The sequence below is a fragment of the Nuphar pumila genome, chromosome 10, assembly GCF_984573655.1.
Source record: "Nuphar pumila chromosome 10, dmNupPumi1.hap1.1, whole genome shotgun sequence".
NCBI lineage: Eukaryota > Viridiplantae > Streptophyta > Magnoliopsida > Nymphaeales > Nymphaeaceae > Nuphar > Nuphar pumila.
Genome location: NC_143258.1, coordinates 102,763,489 through 102,779,395, shown reverse-complemented (window position 1 = coordinate 102,779,395; position 15,907 = coordinate 102,763,489). Strand labels below are relative to the sequence as shown.

At 40.7% G+C, this 15,907-nt stretch overlaps 2 protein-coding genes across 3 annotated transcripts; one reads left to right on the top strand and one right to left on the bottom strand.

Annotated features, from left to right (window-relative positions):
- The first annotated feature begins 597 nt into the window (after positions 1-597).
- Positions 598-2,826, top strand: LOC149827681 (vicilin Cor a 11.0101-like). Its single transcript, XM_090018553.1, has 5 exons — positions 598-1,180; positions 1,491-1,666; positions 1,886-1,966; positions 2,068-2,346; positions 2,521-2,826. Exons 1-5 carry the CDS (start codon positions 598-600, stop codon positions 2,824-2,826), a joined length of 1,425 nt encoding a protein of 474 aa, XP_089874679.1.
- A 2,664-nt stretch (positions 2,827-5,490) lies between these two features.
- On the bottom strand, positions 5,491-9,510 carry LOC149827680 (protein ALWAYS EARLY 3-like). Of its 2 annotated transcripts, XM_090018209.1 has the most exons (7): positions 9,169-9,510; positions 8,923-9,087; positions 8,201-8,338; positions 7,874-8,077; positions 7,201-7,500; positions 6,599-6,813; positions 5,491-5,625 (listed from the first exon to the last, which is right to left on the bottom strand). In XM_090018209.1, the coding sequence occupies exons 1-6, from the start codon at positions 9,400-9,402 to the stop codon at positions 6,610-6,612; spliced, it is 1,245 nt and encodes a 414-aa protein (XP_089874335.1). In that variant the 5' UTR covers positions 9,403-9,510; the 3' UTR covers positions 5,491-5,625; positions 6,599-6,609. The 2 variants fall into 2 exon arrangements, with proteins under 2 accessions (XP_089874335.1, XP_089874334.1); XM_090018208.1 differs by lacking the exon at positions 5,491-5,625 and having other exon boundaries at positions 6,502-6,813; positions 9,169-9,503.
- Between the last annotated feature and the right edge of the window lie 6,397 nt (positions 9,511-15,907).

Below are 15,907 nucleotides of genomic sequence, written 5' to 3'. Positions count from 1 at the left end.
GTGTATGAAATGTTTGTTATCAGTAATGGGCAACCTTGTAACAAAGCCACAGTAACGACAAAGGGTTCCACGTCACAGGTGCGCTCCCTCGAGATTTTTTGTCGCGACTCGGTCCCTCCGCGCTCCACGCAGGGTGGCGGACCTGAGTGAACGGAACGGCTTCGACACGCCTCATCTCATCCGGCCTCCCTCCGGAACACGTCGCTCCCCACACGTCCCCCTGCATGCCACCCTCCTTACTCTTTACTCATTCCCCCATCACGCCTATATATTCAAACCCCACTCGCTTCCTCTTTTCCATCACTCCCTGTTAGCCATCCATCCAAAATCTCAGCTCTTTATTAGCGTCCATCTCTCTCTTTCTCTCTCAGGTCCGTCCGTCCCTTTTTCCAGTCCGGTCGTCTCATAGAGACTACCCTTATCTCGTAGCTCTCTCTCTCTCTCTCTCTCATGGCGTCCAGTACTCTTCTGGTCGTCTTCTTACTCATATCCCTTTCCTTTCTTTCATTCTCACCCTCCGTATGGAGCGAACGAGACCCACAAAGCGAGTGCAAGCAACGGTGTCACCGCGAGCTCGGCGACGAGCGAGAGCGCCGCATGTGCGAACGCCGGTGTGAGGAGCGGGGTCAGAGCGGGGAAGGGTGGGAGTCGATCTTCTTACCGGAGCGCGACTCCCACAAGGAGTGCGAGCGGCAGTGCCTCCGGGAGGGCCAGGGCCGGAGCGAGAAGTGGCTCAAGCAGTGCCAGCGCCGATGCGAGGAGGAAGAAGCGGGTACTGGTGGTGGTAGTGGTAGTAGCAGGCAGAACCCGGAGGGGGAGTGCTGGGAGAGCTGCCGGAGGGAGGGCCAAGGCCGAAGCGAGAAGTGGCTGAAGGAGTGCCAGCGCCGCTGCGAGAAGCAGCAGCAGCAGAGGGGCCGGCAGGCCGGCGAAGATGCTGAAGTGACCAAGGAAAAAGGAAAAGGAGAGCAGAAGGAGAATCCTTATGTGTGGAAGAAGGATGAGTTGAAGACCAAGTATATGTCTGAGCACGGATCCTGCGAGATGCTTCCCAACTTCGCAAAGGGATCTGACATTCTCAAGGGGTTAGAGAACTATAGGGTGGAAAAGTTCGTTGCCAACCCCAGCACAGTGTTGGTTCCGCACCATAATAATGCTGATTCCCTCCTCTATGTCTGCAACGGTGAGTGATGGTTTACCATGTTGTTGCTTCTTGTTCATTAAGTTGTCATACTATATTTTCTTTAAGAAGGGATGTTATGTCTTTAGATCCAGTTGTTAGTTTTTTTTTCTTTTCATGGTTTTATTATACAACATAGTGGTAAGATAGGATTGACCACTTTTGGCAATCCTTTTATGTACCGGTCCCTTTTGTATATGTGTTCAATGGTCCATATAGACGAAGGCAAAAGCAAATAAGTGCATGTTTTTTATGGTGTAGTATTATAGTATCTGATGGCTCATGCTATTGCTTCTTGGTGCTAATGGGACAGGCAAAGGAACGATAGGAATAGTGACGGAAGATAAGCAAGAGACGTTCGATGTGAGCGAGGGGGACGTGATGGTCATTCCTTCGGGGACGATGTGCTTTGTTGCAAACACCGACGAGAGGGAGCAGCTCTGCATACTCAAGATATTCCGTACTGTTTCCACTCCCGGGAAAGTCGCGGTATTCCTACCTCTCTCTCTCTCTCTCTCTCTCTCTCTCTCTCTCTCTCTCTCTCTCTCTCTCTATATATATATATATATATATATATATATATATATATATATATATATATATATATATATATATATATATATATATATATGGTTTGGGTGTGTTGTAATAGATATGGAATGCATAGCGAATGCCACTCTTTTAAGATTTGAGAGAATTTTCTTTCAGTCCTTCTTTGGAATCGGAGGAGAAGAGCAGGAGTCATTCTTGCAGAGCTTCAGTTCAGAGATACTGGAAGCTGCTTACAATGTAAACACCTCTCTCTCTCTCTGTCTTTGTGGATGGTATGGTGAATCAGAATTTTACTCAATCGTATGCGTGTCTATTCCTGCTCTCTTTGCCTTAAACAGACAAAAAAAGATCAATTGAGGAGGGTGTTTGGCACTCGCAAGCACGTCATCACCAAGGCGTCGCCCGAGCAAATCCGTGAAATTTCACGCAGCGGATCGAAAGGTGGCTCTCACATTTGGCCATTCTCTACTGAAAGGGATTGTCAGGGACCATACAATCTGCTCAACAAGCGGCCCTGGTTCTCCAACAGACGTGGGCAGATGCACCGAGCTGATCACAATGATTACTCTCCCCTTGGCTACCTCGACATAACCGTCTCCTTCGCCAACCTCACTGCTGTAAGTCCTTTTCTCCTTCTTGAGACCATATATGCGATTCTATGATCAATTCATTCCAAGCATATGATTACTAGTATAAATGTTGGGAGTTATGAACTCTGGTGTGTGAACTCTGTCTATTTTGTTTGGTGAAGCAAGAAACTCATTGAGTTCAATTGCACCATGCTATAATAGGGATCGATGCTGGCTCCATCATACAATTCTAGGGCAACCAAGATCTCCATCGTGACCAAAGGAAAGGGATACATAGAGATGGCATGTCCCCACATAGCAGGAGGCACGCAGCGTGGTGAGGAAGAGAAGCAAGGGACAAGGTACCACAAGGTGAGCTCGGAGGTGGACACAATGAGCGTGATCGTGGAACCAGCAGGGCACCCGGCTACCATCGTGGCTAATGAGGACCTCCACATTGTGTGTTTTGATATCAACGCTCGTGGCAACCACAAATACATGCTCGCAGGTAACGTGTGCACCGATTAATGTTCATTTTGTTAACTCTTTATAAAAATGTTAATTGACCGAACTCTCTCTCTCTCTCTCTCTCTCAGGTAAGAACAATATATACAACAACTTGGAAGGGGTGGCGAGAGAGTTGGCGTTCGGTGTGTCTTCCAAAGAATCACAACAGCTCTTGGGTGCTCAAGAAGAGTCGGTCATCTTGAAAGGGCCAAAGGAGAGGCGTGGAGGAGGAGGAAGCAGAGGTTATGCCGACGCTTAGAGATAATAGTAGGGCGAGGCGCTAAATAATCTCTCTGGAGAAGAGAACTGAGTGTGTAGTTTGGGAACTACTATTGTACATATAAGTAAAAGGAGAGTACTGTAAATGCTTGTCGCTGCTAACTAAATAAGAGCTGCCATGAGATGACCTTTTCTCTGGCATTTTCCCACTTTCATTGGCATTTTTTTGTTTTTCCGATGATCGTCTTTCTTCGAAACTGTTGAAGACGTCCCACTTTAAGCACGTCTGCAATCGTAATCATGACAACACTTTTCTCAAGTTAAAGTGAAACATGAGAAAGTGCAAGCTTGACACCTGAGAATGCTCCTGTTTTTTTCGAGGATTCTCATTCTCAAGAATCCTGTGACAACCGATAATCACAGCTTCTGTGGCTTATCTCGTGATCAAGGAACATGTTTTTTCTTGCCCAAATTAAGGCCCCTCGGATGTTAATAGATCCGATTTGAGTGACGAAATTTGTCTAGTTCAATTGGGTAGAGCACATAACACCCGGTCGATGATCGGACTTAAATCTGGTGTGTGTAGGTCTTACATCTGAATCCAAATTCAAATGCAAACTCGAATTCAAATGCGTTGATTACCCTGTACCTCTGTAACCAATTGGATATTAAGTGTTTTCATGCTTCTTTCGAAATATCTAGCAAATATCTAATTTGATTGGAACCTGTTGAGTTAGATCCATCCTTATTTGGGAGGTCCCACCTCTTGAGTCAAGAATAAGAGGGGGGGGGGGATTTGATCTGAATCCGCCGACCAGGAATTCGATCCAAGATGCGGATTCTTCGGGTACCCGCAAAGTTCCCATTCACCTAGGTTCACCTGCAATATTGCCAGACATGGCCACCGTATTTAGGGCAGGCAATGGGTCAAGTTTGTGTCGGGCACCCGAACCAACCGAATCCAAATATCCAGGTGTGGAAATGGAAATGCTGGCCTGAATATTCTTCGGATTGACCTGAACCCAACCCAAGTAACATCCTGGCCAAGTTTGAGCTATGACTTTTGCCAGAGATCGGCTAAGCCTAACATGCCTTAAATCAAATGAATCAACCATGTAAGTAGATGTTCAAGCAATTTTATTGATCGCGTTCAACTTAAACAAGTCATAAGAAGTAAAGCCTTTTCCCACAAACATACGGTTTTTCGACAATATTAAATTGCCAGATTGTAGCGCAAAGTTGGGGCCCGCCTGTTTGTGCTGTAAAACAAGTAACTCTTTTAAATACTTATCCTTCCTTTAATGAATAGGGTTAGGGCTGTCACTCAAGACCAACTACCTATGCAAAAGATCCAAATCTGAGTCCACTAAGCCTATACATCGATGTTTGAATGTGCCTATATCTCCTACATCTGGCCCATTTACAGCCCTATGGATCAGACAGTGCCTTTTGATCCATCATATTTTGCATCCTAAGGATCTGCTGTCCAGATTTGAAACATTTTGATATCTGGTCTCAAGTATGGATCACATATTATGGGATCCAGATGAATTGATTCCAGTACACATCATTGCTATTCTGTTTTGGATCCAGTAGAAACACCAACAAATTCATACGATGACCTACTTGCAATAGAGATCCATCTAAGCTGATTGTGAACCAAGTGCCGATCTCTAAGGCATACCTTTGATGTGACCGAGATCGTGACACACGAATCACCACATGATTGGACTCCCCATGTACCATATCCGGATCCGAACTATTTTCTGGTCAAAATTCCTTATTATTTTATATATTTTTAGGAAATAATAGTTCGTTCAAACCAACCAATTGACATCCATCTTGGGGACTCCCAAGCATTATTCTTTCTCATGAAAGATGAACTCCAATTAATTTCCTTATTAAAATGAAAATAACATGGTGATGCAAGAGAAGGGAAGATTTTCAGCATGGCAGTTGGTCTTTAATGAAGGCTAAGGAATTCTGTTAAACCAAACGTCACCTCCAAGTGGCGTTTGTTGCTTTGGTAGTTATGTTTCTCACCTACATCTTGATTGGAGGACAAGCATTAACATGAACAATCCTAAAAGATTTAATATGGGGCCACTAGCAAGTTCAAGCTAAAAACAAGCTTGATCCTACCTTGCTGCCATGTGTACTTAATAAAAAATTGAATATCTAGAAAATATGTCAAATAAATAGAAAATTAATATCCCAATAAAATCACAACAAATTAATTCCATTATATCACAAAATTTTTTTTTTGAGAGGAAAGTCGAAAGAATTAAATTGCAGTAAAAGACCTTATAGAGAACAGGGGGATGAGGTATCCGGCCCCTGCTAAACAAAAACAGCAAAGTAAACAGGGGAGAACAGAACGAACTGCTTGAATTGATTTCATTAGATCAGATTGGATGGATAGTAAAACGTTCTCGAGCGAGGATGCTTTCTCTTCAAAAACCTTGATATTTCTTTCTTCCCAAACTCGCCACCATGCCCAGCAGACCCACCACTTCCAAATGCATCGTAGATCAGGTCCCTAAAGCAAGAGGCTGGGTCGACTTGCACTACTAAGTCCAGCCATGCAAATATGAAAAGAACCTGAGAAGAGCAAAACCAGAGCAGATGAGGGGCCGTTTCGAGGTTAACCTGACACATTGGACACCTGCAAGCTACACTGAAGCCGATCTTGCGTGTTGATGATGTTCCCGATTGTGTCCACAGGCCTAACGGGCAGGCTGTGGCCAGGGTTTTTCCAACGGGCTGGCCCAAACCGGGATTCTGGCCGTTGACCGGGCTGGCCCAGTCAGCCTGATCCATTAGCGGGCTGGGCCGGCACATTGCCCAAACACTTCTTAGCCCGTATCAGGAGGTCAAAAGTCAAAACCATAGTGGTGGTTTCACTACGTTAAATTGAAAATAAATAAATAAATCTCTTGCTTGGCTATGTTTGGAAGTCCGTAGTTGGTGTGTTGGAGGTGATTGACGGAATTAGGGGTGTCAATGGGTTAGTTTTGGTTCAGACCCAGGTGAAACCAGACCCAGACCATCCCCAATAAAATAATATTTTTTAATCTTTTTTACATTGAAAAATTAGGAGTTGGGCCCAGGTCTGACATGAAATCTCACAAACCATACCGGGCTCCATATATTAATCGGACCCTTTGCTGTTTGGGAGGTTGACCCAGATTCTAATTGGACTTTATTTATTTCGAAACGCTGACCTTACAGGGTTTGGTACGGCCAGGGTTTGGGTCAAACCCGACCCATTGACACCGCTAAACAGAATCCCCAACACCCACCGCTGTTTGGGAGGTTGTATATGACAAGTCCCACAAGACAGGATGGAATTTCTCAGCCCAAATCCAGCCAGAAACCGATGCTCTTGTCATCTCCCTTAACTTCCTTCTCAACTCCTTAGTAATGTTAGAATATGCACAAGCATCACATCCAAACAACTGTTTTTCAAGAAAGATCTCAAAAAAAATAATTTCTATTTATTATTTGCAGCAAGTGTAAACAACATTCGGTAACCAGGATGCTTGAGAAGGAAAAATGCAAATGTGGTGATTACCATTATTTTATTTACATGGTTGTGAGCATCGTACGAAGCGGAATTGTGTGTTGAGTTGGTATAAGTGCTAATATCTGGTTCTTAACTATCCCCATGAACTGCTGAATCTCCCTGTAAGTCACAAGGTTCTGAGAGCAACATGGCTGCAGGCTTGTCACAGCGGTATCCAATATATGGGCGACCTCTTCTGGTGGATACTGTCTCTCTGTACACATCTGCAGATTTAAATGGAGAAAATGGAAGAAAACCAGATGATATTCAGTGAATACATACACTAGACAGAGATGTAGTATAGATGAAGAAATAAATAAACTGGCTAAACCATCTCTAACAGGAAACAATACTTCCCCAGTATGATAATCAGGTTCAAGTAAAAAGATAATTAAATAATTAGATAATTTAGGCGCAATCTACCTTCTTTTCTCTCATCCTTTTTCAGTACATTCTAAATGCTTACACTAAAAAAATCACATTCTAAATATCAAGAGATGTTTTGAAACTAAAAATAAATGGACAGTTTTTTTGTAAAGAACGTGGTTCACATGCAAAGTCAACTATATTTAAGGTGCATGAATTTTGCTAGATTAGATTCTGCAGCTTACCTGGATCATGAGAAAAGCGGCAACACATGATGAAATAAGCTCTGAAGGGAGTTGCACTCTGCTCCCATCAGAAGAATTGCCTCCTGCTGGATCAGTTGTGTTCACTGCGGCCATCCCTGGTGCATTAGAAATCATTTGATCATGATAAGAAGTAGGGCCCAGGAGATTGTCTGCTGCCGGACAGGAAGATCCTACTGCTGTTACACCAGTATCATGCCTTGTTTGTTTATTGTTGACCAACTCTAGCACTTCACCAATTCTGGTTAAAGCATCATCCCCTTTCTTGAGAGAAGACATTGCCTGAATTTGTAGATATATGCACAATGAGATTAACTGATATCTAGACACTGGACCTCAATGACAACTGAATTTGGTTAAAAAAGTTGATGCCTTGGTTGGTAATCGACTCCTGAGACATCAGGCTAGGGCCTGACTTTGGTCCAAAAAAGGGATGGTTGAGGGAGTTCGAGTACAGCCAGTGTTACATGTAAAAACACCATCAAAGCCTTCTGCCTGCCCTATCTGGTTTTTCAGAAATTCTTCTAATTTTTTTCTTAGTTATTTTCAGGTTTCTAATTTTCCTCCTTTTCTGTATCTGCTATCTACAATTCCATATTCCCATGACGGCAACTGAGCACAAATAGGGTTAATTCCAAGTAGTAACTTCCATTACCTGCATAGCAGCATCAACCATTGTCCGTGCTTTCCTTCTGGAGTTATCAATGATTTCCAACACATGAGATCTTGAATCTTCCGCACGAAAAGCATGTTCATCAGAGCTCAAGGAACTGGGCATCTGTCCCATGTTCTTCATCCATACATTAGAACTATCCTGGTAAGTGTTCCGTTGCCTCAAATAATGAAGTGCAGCTGCTACCTGTAATAAATGTGAAATTTAGGACACAACAAAACTCTGGTAAACCGAGTCTCAAAAATTCAAGGCTCAAAGAACAAATACATAAATTATCAATAATGATAATTCGACTCCTCAGTGACTTACTTGCTCATTTGCATCCCTTAATTGTAACAGTACCATAGCATACTGCTTTTGAAAATGCTCTGAATCCCTGATGGACTCATTTTTACGGTTTCCACCAACTTCCTCATTCATGTGCTTCAGCTCTATCAACAAGGCTTCCTAAAAGATTTAAGACATGCAAATCATACTTTTGAAAGAGCAAATTGACAAAAAAAATGATAAAATGGCTTTAAGGCTATAGTCAATCATTCCACTGTTGCAATGGTTAGAATATCCCTTTCATTATGTTTTTTTTTTATGACGAAGGAAAACCCTCACCGAGAACCAGGTCACTTAATGGGACGGCTCCCTGTGAGGTAAAACTACTGCTGAGTTACCTGTGTTATACACAGGACCTGCACAATTAAATCCCAACTGCTAACTTCTAAATCCAAAAAAAACTGTTAACTGCTAGCAGCAGAATGTAGAAAGAGCGGATACCAACTTATTCTTCAGTGGACTGGTATCTCCAATCTACAATGAGGTTATGTGCCACTTATGACGAATAGGTATGGCATAATATGTAAAAAAATGTTTCCCTAGACTAAGGGAAAAAATGTGATTTACATCCAAAATAAATTAAGTAGAACCATGGAAAGATGAAAAAAAGAGTAAGCTGCAAAAGAACAAATCAATGACTTCCTGAAAGTAAGATGTACAGAAACTATACATAAGGTACACAACAAATCATGAATGTGATTGACCTTTTTATCGAGAGCACGTGTTAGTTCAGTAAGTGCCCTTATATCAGCTTCTGTTGACTCTATTTGTGCAAGAGTACAAGGTTGACTGGATATTGCTTGTTGTGCCGCAGAAGAAACTTCATTTGCAGCAGCTTTTGCTTGCATAATCGCATTGATGTTGTCCATCTGCATCAAATGACATATTTTAGGATGAACTGAGTTCTAGAGTTAAAATATTCAAAGGATCTCAAGCAATGAAATACCAACCTTTGCATGTTTTAACAATGTATTCATAGGATGGCTTGGCCCAACAACATGGCAAGCTTCAACAACTGTCAGCCCCAAATTTTTGCTTCCAACATATTTCGCTGCTTCACCCATCTTCCATTCATTTGCCTTAGTGTCCAAATTAGGCTCATGGAAGTCATCTTTGAAACTGTCCATAGCAACACCCTTTCTTCTAAGAGCTTCAGACATATTGCCTGATGGATTCAGTGGCATGCAATCAATATCCTGAGAAAAGAAAAGGAATTCATGTGGGTCTACTGAGAAGAAATGATACAATCTATCAGATGAAACAATTCAATGCGAGAATCACAATGTCTGGAACAGTAGACCATAATCTTTTCTTCTTTTCTTCTTTTCTTCTTTTCTTCTTTTCTTCTTTTCTTCTTTTCTTCTTTTCTTTTTCTCACACATGCATGATATTAAATGCCAAATCTAGCAAAAGTAGTTGGTTTAAAAAGCAGAGAATGGGGGGCACAAAAAGTTAAAAATATCATATCCTTGTGATGTCTAAAAGAAGGATAAGAAGGGAAATGCCAAAGGCTATAGGACCTTTCTGGTTAAAGTTAAATGTGCGGAGCACTATGGCACAGTTCCAAGTGCATTCAAGATGCATGAAGCCAAACCAAGCAAAATAATAATAAAATTTCAAGTGAAGTTTATTGTACAAACTTAAGATTTGAAGAGAAACTAAGCATGATTGGCGAACCTGGGGATCAGTGTCCTGCCAGGCCTGATTCATGTTGTTTCTTTGCTTATAACAAGAATTGAATTGTGCATGTAAAAGTACAAAAAAATAGAATCACCAGATTGTGCAAAAAATAGACAAACCCTGTAGTCTAAAAGACTACAATTGATGGCTGGATAGAACCAACAAAGCACTTTGTTCTGCTGTTTTGAGAATGGAATGTGTGTTTAAGAATAGTTTGCTTGTTGATGCATAGCAAAAATCTCTACCCTCATTGAGGCAGAATGTTAGGGCCTTTTATTTAGAACGTCAAAAACAATATTTAGAACGAAACTAATACTATGAACTTTGAATTAAACAATCTCACAAGACTGTTATCTACCACACAAACAGCTAACTACACGGATTACTCGATCTAAACACACACACTAAACAAAAATGCACTTCTAATTCAAAGAATGTTTGAAAAACAAATCCCACGACACCATATACTCAACTCAACATGGAACTTCAGCAAACTCAACTTGAATATGATCTAAATGTGGTCTGCTAACCCAGTTTTTCTGCAAAAACCGATCAAAGGCTCAAACTCAAAACGAACCAAGATCGGCTAGAATGGATCTAGCCGATTTATTGGTTTTCAATAAAAACGTTCTTTGATCCAGTCCCAACGCCCAGAATAAATCAAAATAAACTTTTTAAAACAAGTTTTCTGTAAAAAAACATTGTAGAACACGCTGTAAACAAAAATAAACAAATCGGCTAAAAGAACCTCTAGCCGATTTACACGTTTTGCATAAAAACAATAAAAATCGATCCTTGAATCATGAAACAATGAAACAACACCTAGATCTAACGTGCTGGTCGGTGCACGAATGCTATACTAAGGTTGAAACACGAAAAATACAGCAAACACACGGAAAAGAAAACACGAAAACAAGCACACACGATTTGGGTTTTAGCTAGAAGAAAAGGGAGAAGAAGATCTACCTCTAGGGCGATCCGACGATCGTGGGGAAGAAGAGAGCAGACAATGGCCTTGGATTGACGTCCCGAACGGTTCGAAAATGCTGGAATGTCACCACGAACAGGATATCTACAGCTGCAACACGTTGGAGATCCACCAAAGATGGAACGGGTGCCGATTCGCGATCAGAGGGCTTAGAAAACCGGATGGAGGTAGGGCCGGCTCATCTTGTTGGGGTGTTTCGCACTTCCAAGCAAGATTAATGGTCTCCACCTCTGCTACACCTAAAAAAACACAGCAAATGGTGAGAAAACGCAGCAAGGATACTAAAGAAACGAAAAAGAATGGAAAGAGAGATAGAGTAATGCTTGATTTCCAAGCAAAAACCCAATTTTTGATGGAAATGAAGTGGAATGAGAGGTTGGAAGGTGCTGGAGCTAGAATCACTGTAGGAGGCGCCAATCCCAATGCCAAAGACGCCTAGGGTTTGCTGGAAACTATAATTTATACTTTTGATAGTTTTCAGAAACAGGGTTATAAAAATATATTTTACTAGGCGCCACTTTCTGAGGGGTTTTCTGCAAAACTTTTTGAAATGGGTATGGATATGTGTGTGGGTTGGATTTTAGGCTTTTTAAGAATTGATCCAATGTCCAAGTGACCTAATTGGGTCAGATATGGATCTGATCCACCTCGAAATCCGTGCCCAAACACTGAAATAGCCATAACTCTCTCATTTTAACTCCGATTTTTCTGAAATTCAAACCATAACCCCTTATTATCAAAACACATCTAAACATGGGTTTAAAACCTTAAACTTGATACAAAATGCATGAAAAACTTGTTTACATGATGTGCATTTCATGCATCATCATTATCATTGATACCGGGACTTGCAAGAATATGGTGTCCGAGAGTGTTGTGTCCACCTTGAACCTAAAAACAGAAAAACTATCCCAACCTTATAAGATGGCATGGTTCAAGAAAGGAAACGAAGTACCTATCACCCTGCATTGTCTAGTTCGGTTCTCCATGGGGGAGCATTACCATGATGAAGTGTGGTGCGATGTGGCTCCTATGAGTATGTGTCATATCCTTTTTGAACGTCCCTGACAGTTTGACCATAAGACCATCCATGATGGCCGTAGAAATACATACACATTGATCTTTAAGGGTCATAAAATAGTTCTTCTTCCCACCAAGGAGACCGGGTTTTCCCGGCTCGTAGGCCTATTTTACCGATCTTACCTCCTTGAGCTGCCAAAAAATTGGCACCTTTCTCCTATATTTAATGTGTCTGATCTAAATGCTTACTGTAGAGACAAAAAATCATCAGAGCCGACTTCTTCCCAACCAGAGAAGAATGATACAAAGTAGGACTGGGTCCAGTCTACACCAAGTAACCCAGGCAGAGAACCGGGTCTATGCAAGGGGGTTGAAGATCGGACCCATGCAGCAGATCCGATCCAGATCGTGGTACCAAGGCACAAGAGTGAGGCACCCCTGTACACCTATGCCAAACGAGCCCGAACCCGAGTTTCTCAGATCCGGTTTCAACGTGGAGAGCTTCTTAGATCCGACTTCAATGCATAGGTGACATGGATCATGTTTCAGGTCCATTATTGGACCCGAGACCCGGGTCTGCCCATAGCCTTTAAAAACCCTCCTCTAGGGTTTTGTGCAGACAGAATTGATTAAAGATTAAGCAATCGTTCCCTTTCAGCAGTTTTTCCTTTTGTCATTTCCTTTGATTCTATCTTATTTTTTTTTCATTTACTTTTCCATTACGTCCTTGCTTGTTCTATTTTTCCCTATTTGTTATTGCATTCAGCTGTCAATTGATTGATTAATGAAATAAAGCAGTCAACGTGTATTCCATGGTGACCTTTCATTCATATTATCAGTGTATCGCACGACTGAAGTAGTCATGGTGCCCATTTATCTCACATCGAAGCGCCTCATTGCAACAGTATTTGTGGAGTCACTTGTATCGTGATCATTCACACCGCATTTAAAGATCAACGAGATTCCTCCCACTGCATCTTATACCTACATATTCTTCAGTTAGCATACATAATTTTTTCTCCTCTTCTTCCTCTATAGTGTGTGACCTAGTCCACACATCAATACCTGAAAACTATGTCATGTCCAAGGAGCTTATATATGTGCTCCCAAACCTACGAGGATCATTACATGGATTAATACATAATTACTAAATAAAAATAACAAAATCATTATTTCATATCAATCAAATGAAATCAATATTCGTGCCTTCAATAACACTAATATGCTGGTCAGGTTTTTTTCACACTTCACTTAAGTTTGTATACAAGTGTGCAAGTGAAGATGCTCCCTATGAAAATTCATCACTGTGATCCACGTTTTGCAATAATTGCACATATGATGCATGAATCAACTTTCCTCTATTATCGATAAATAAACAGACGCCCAAGAATGCTCTTAACTCCCTCTCTACCCTATGAGTAGCCTTCCCTTCGATATAGGGTATCTTCTTCATAATTCTTTTGATCATGTTGTTGTCATATGCCTTCATCAACCATGACAACTGCAACCTTTCACCTTCAAATACATCCTCAGATGCTCCTAATATGACTCTACATAAGTGCTTCAAATCTCAAAACCGAAGTGAATTCACTAGCTACCCATGGCATTTCAGTTTGGTGATATGTGCCATATCTTCCAAGGTGAAGGTAATTTCAAACTAGAAGATCTTAATCATGTTAGTTGCCGGTTTCATAACTATGCCATAGAATCTATGAGACTATGACAAATTTTTTAGCGTGTCCTTCAAGAATTTTTGATAATGCATTTGATTCAGCCAGTCATTTGATTTCTATGATAGTGTTAAAGAACCATGAATATGCTTGAAACCAGTAGAATTGATGCATAAGGGGTGTTGGATCTTTTGACTCTTGATAATGCAAATCCTGAATCAGTTTAAAATTCATAATGTAATTGAAATATAAACTAAACTAGATATGACAATTTAATGAATGATTATGTATCTAGAATCAACACACACACACACACACACACACACACACACACACACACACACGCACACACACGCACACACACACACACACACACACACACATATATTGATCACAAACATCTTACATATATAATTTCTAAAGAAACTACATGTTCACAAGAATTGGACCTTTGCCGATACAACATCTTCCTTATAGCATGCACTTGCTCTTCCAATGTCACATCTTCCACCTCCACATACTCCTCAATATCCTCTTGTACACTCTCCAACCAGGGTCTTCTCATTTTTCTGAGTTACCTCGTCTGCAGTCTGCAGAGGGGCCCTCACTCTTTTTCTCACCACCTGATCAATTCCCCCTCATATCTTCATCCTTGTTACCTCAAATGTTGATTTGACTAAGAAGCCTTCCGCCAGTTGAAACCTTAGATGATCAAGGCTCCATGGTGACCAATTTTTCACATTGATTATTTCTTTTATTGATACTAGAATACAAAGGACAAATTCTACGTACCAATAATTGGGGGCTTGACTGCTATTAATTTGCTCCTAAACTTTAATGGCTCTCAAACTCTAATATATGACCTTTTTAGAATTTGGTGGGACAAGGTTCACAAGAAGACCTTCTAGGCACCAAGGGTCAAACCAAAATTTTACCCTTACCCCCCCTTTCTAATCTTCTATCTAAATCTCTCCAAAATGAGCGCTACCCCATGCTTAACTCATCTCCACCCAATGGAGCCTCTTCCATTACAATTGGGAACCCATAGTGATTCCTCCTTTAAATATTTCAGTTTGATCAACTGCACCCATAGAGTTTTCACTTGATTTGCAATCTTCCAAGCTAATTTAGAAAGACAAACAATATTAATCTCCTTTAGATTGTGAATGCCAAGGCCTCCTTCCTTTCGAGGCTTATAAAGCTTCTCCCAACAAGTTGTGGATGATACTTTCCATGGATTTAGTAATATTCAATGAAGGAAAAATTATCTCATCTAATATAGAAGAAAGGATTAAAGAACTGACCTTATCAACACCACTCTAACTGCCATTGAGAGTTGTTTCTCATTCCACATTTTCATCTTGTTTTGAAACCTTGAAATGAGAGAATCACACATTATCCTTTTCATTTGCCTCTTAAAAATTAGCAGACCTTAGTAAGAGGGTGCTCTTTGATCTTCCAACCACTCCAATTGGAAATGGTAACTGCTTTGTTATGGGATAAGTTGCAAGGGAGAAATTTAGTTTTCTCTTTATAAATTTGCAATCCAGATGTTGCCTCGAATGATCCCATGCTTTTAAGAAAAATAGGCATTGATTGTTTGTTGTCCTGTAAGAACACTTGTAACACCCCAAAATATTAAACTAAAAAAAATATAGATTTTTTTTTAAATTACAACAGAATTGCTTACAAAAATTTGGTTAAATATTTCAGGCGAGTTACAATACTGCATCATCTACATAAAATGAGTGATGCCATTGAAATTCTTTGAAAAATGCATGAAAGATGTGCCCCTTTAATACTGAGAGGTTGAGGTGTCTCATTACTTTCTCCATGACAAGCAAAAGAGATAAGGCGACACTGGGTCTCCATATCTAATACCTCTACTCTCCCAAAATTGTTTAGTGACCTCTCTATTCAAAATCACTGCATAGAAAGGAGTTCGTATGCATTTTATGATCTTATCAGACCATCCTCTATTAAAGCCAAAAAACCCAGAGTGTGCTAAAAAAGTTTCATTCGATCTTGTCATATGCTTTTGCAAGATCCATTTTAAAGATCATTCATTTCTTCTTGTTAGGGAACATTGAATACACCAATTCATGAGACAAGAGAACACTTTTTTGGATGCTCATCCCCTTTAAGAAGGCTTGTTGGTTGTGACAATTCAATATCTCGTTCATTCCATTGACCATAATCTTAGATATGATCTTTTAGACAAAGTGGCATAACCCAATATGACGAAATTGCTTAATCTATTTGCTCCCACTACTTTGGGAATGAGAGTTGTGTGAGTACAATTTATTCTTCTATGAAGTTTTCTTGTCTTTA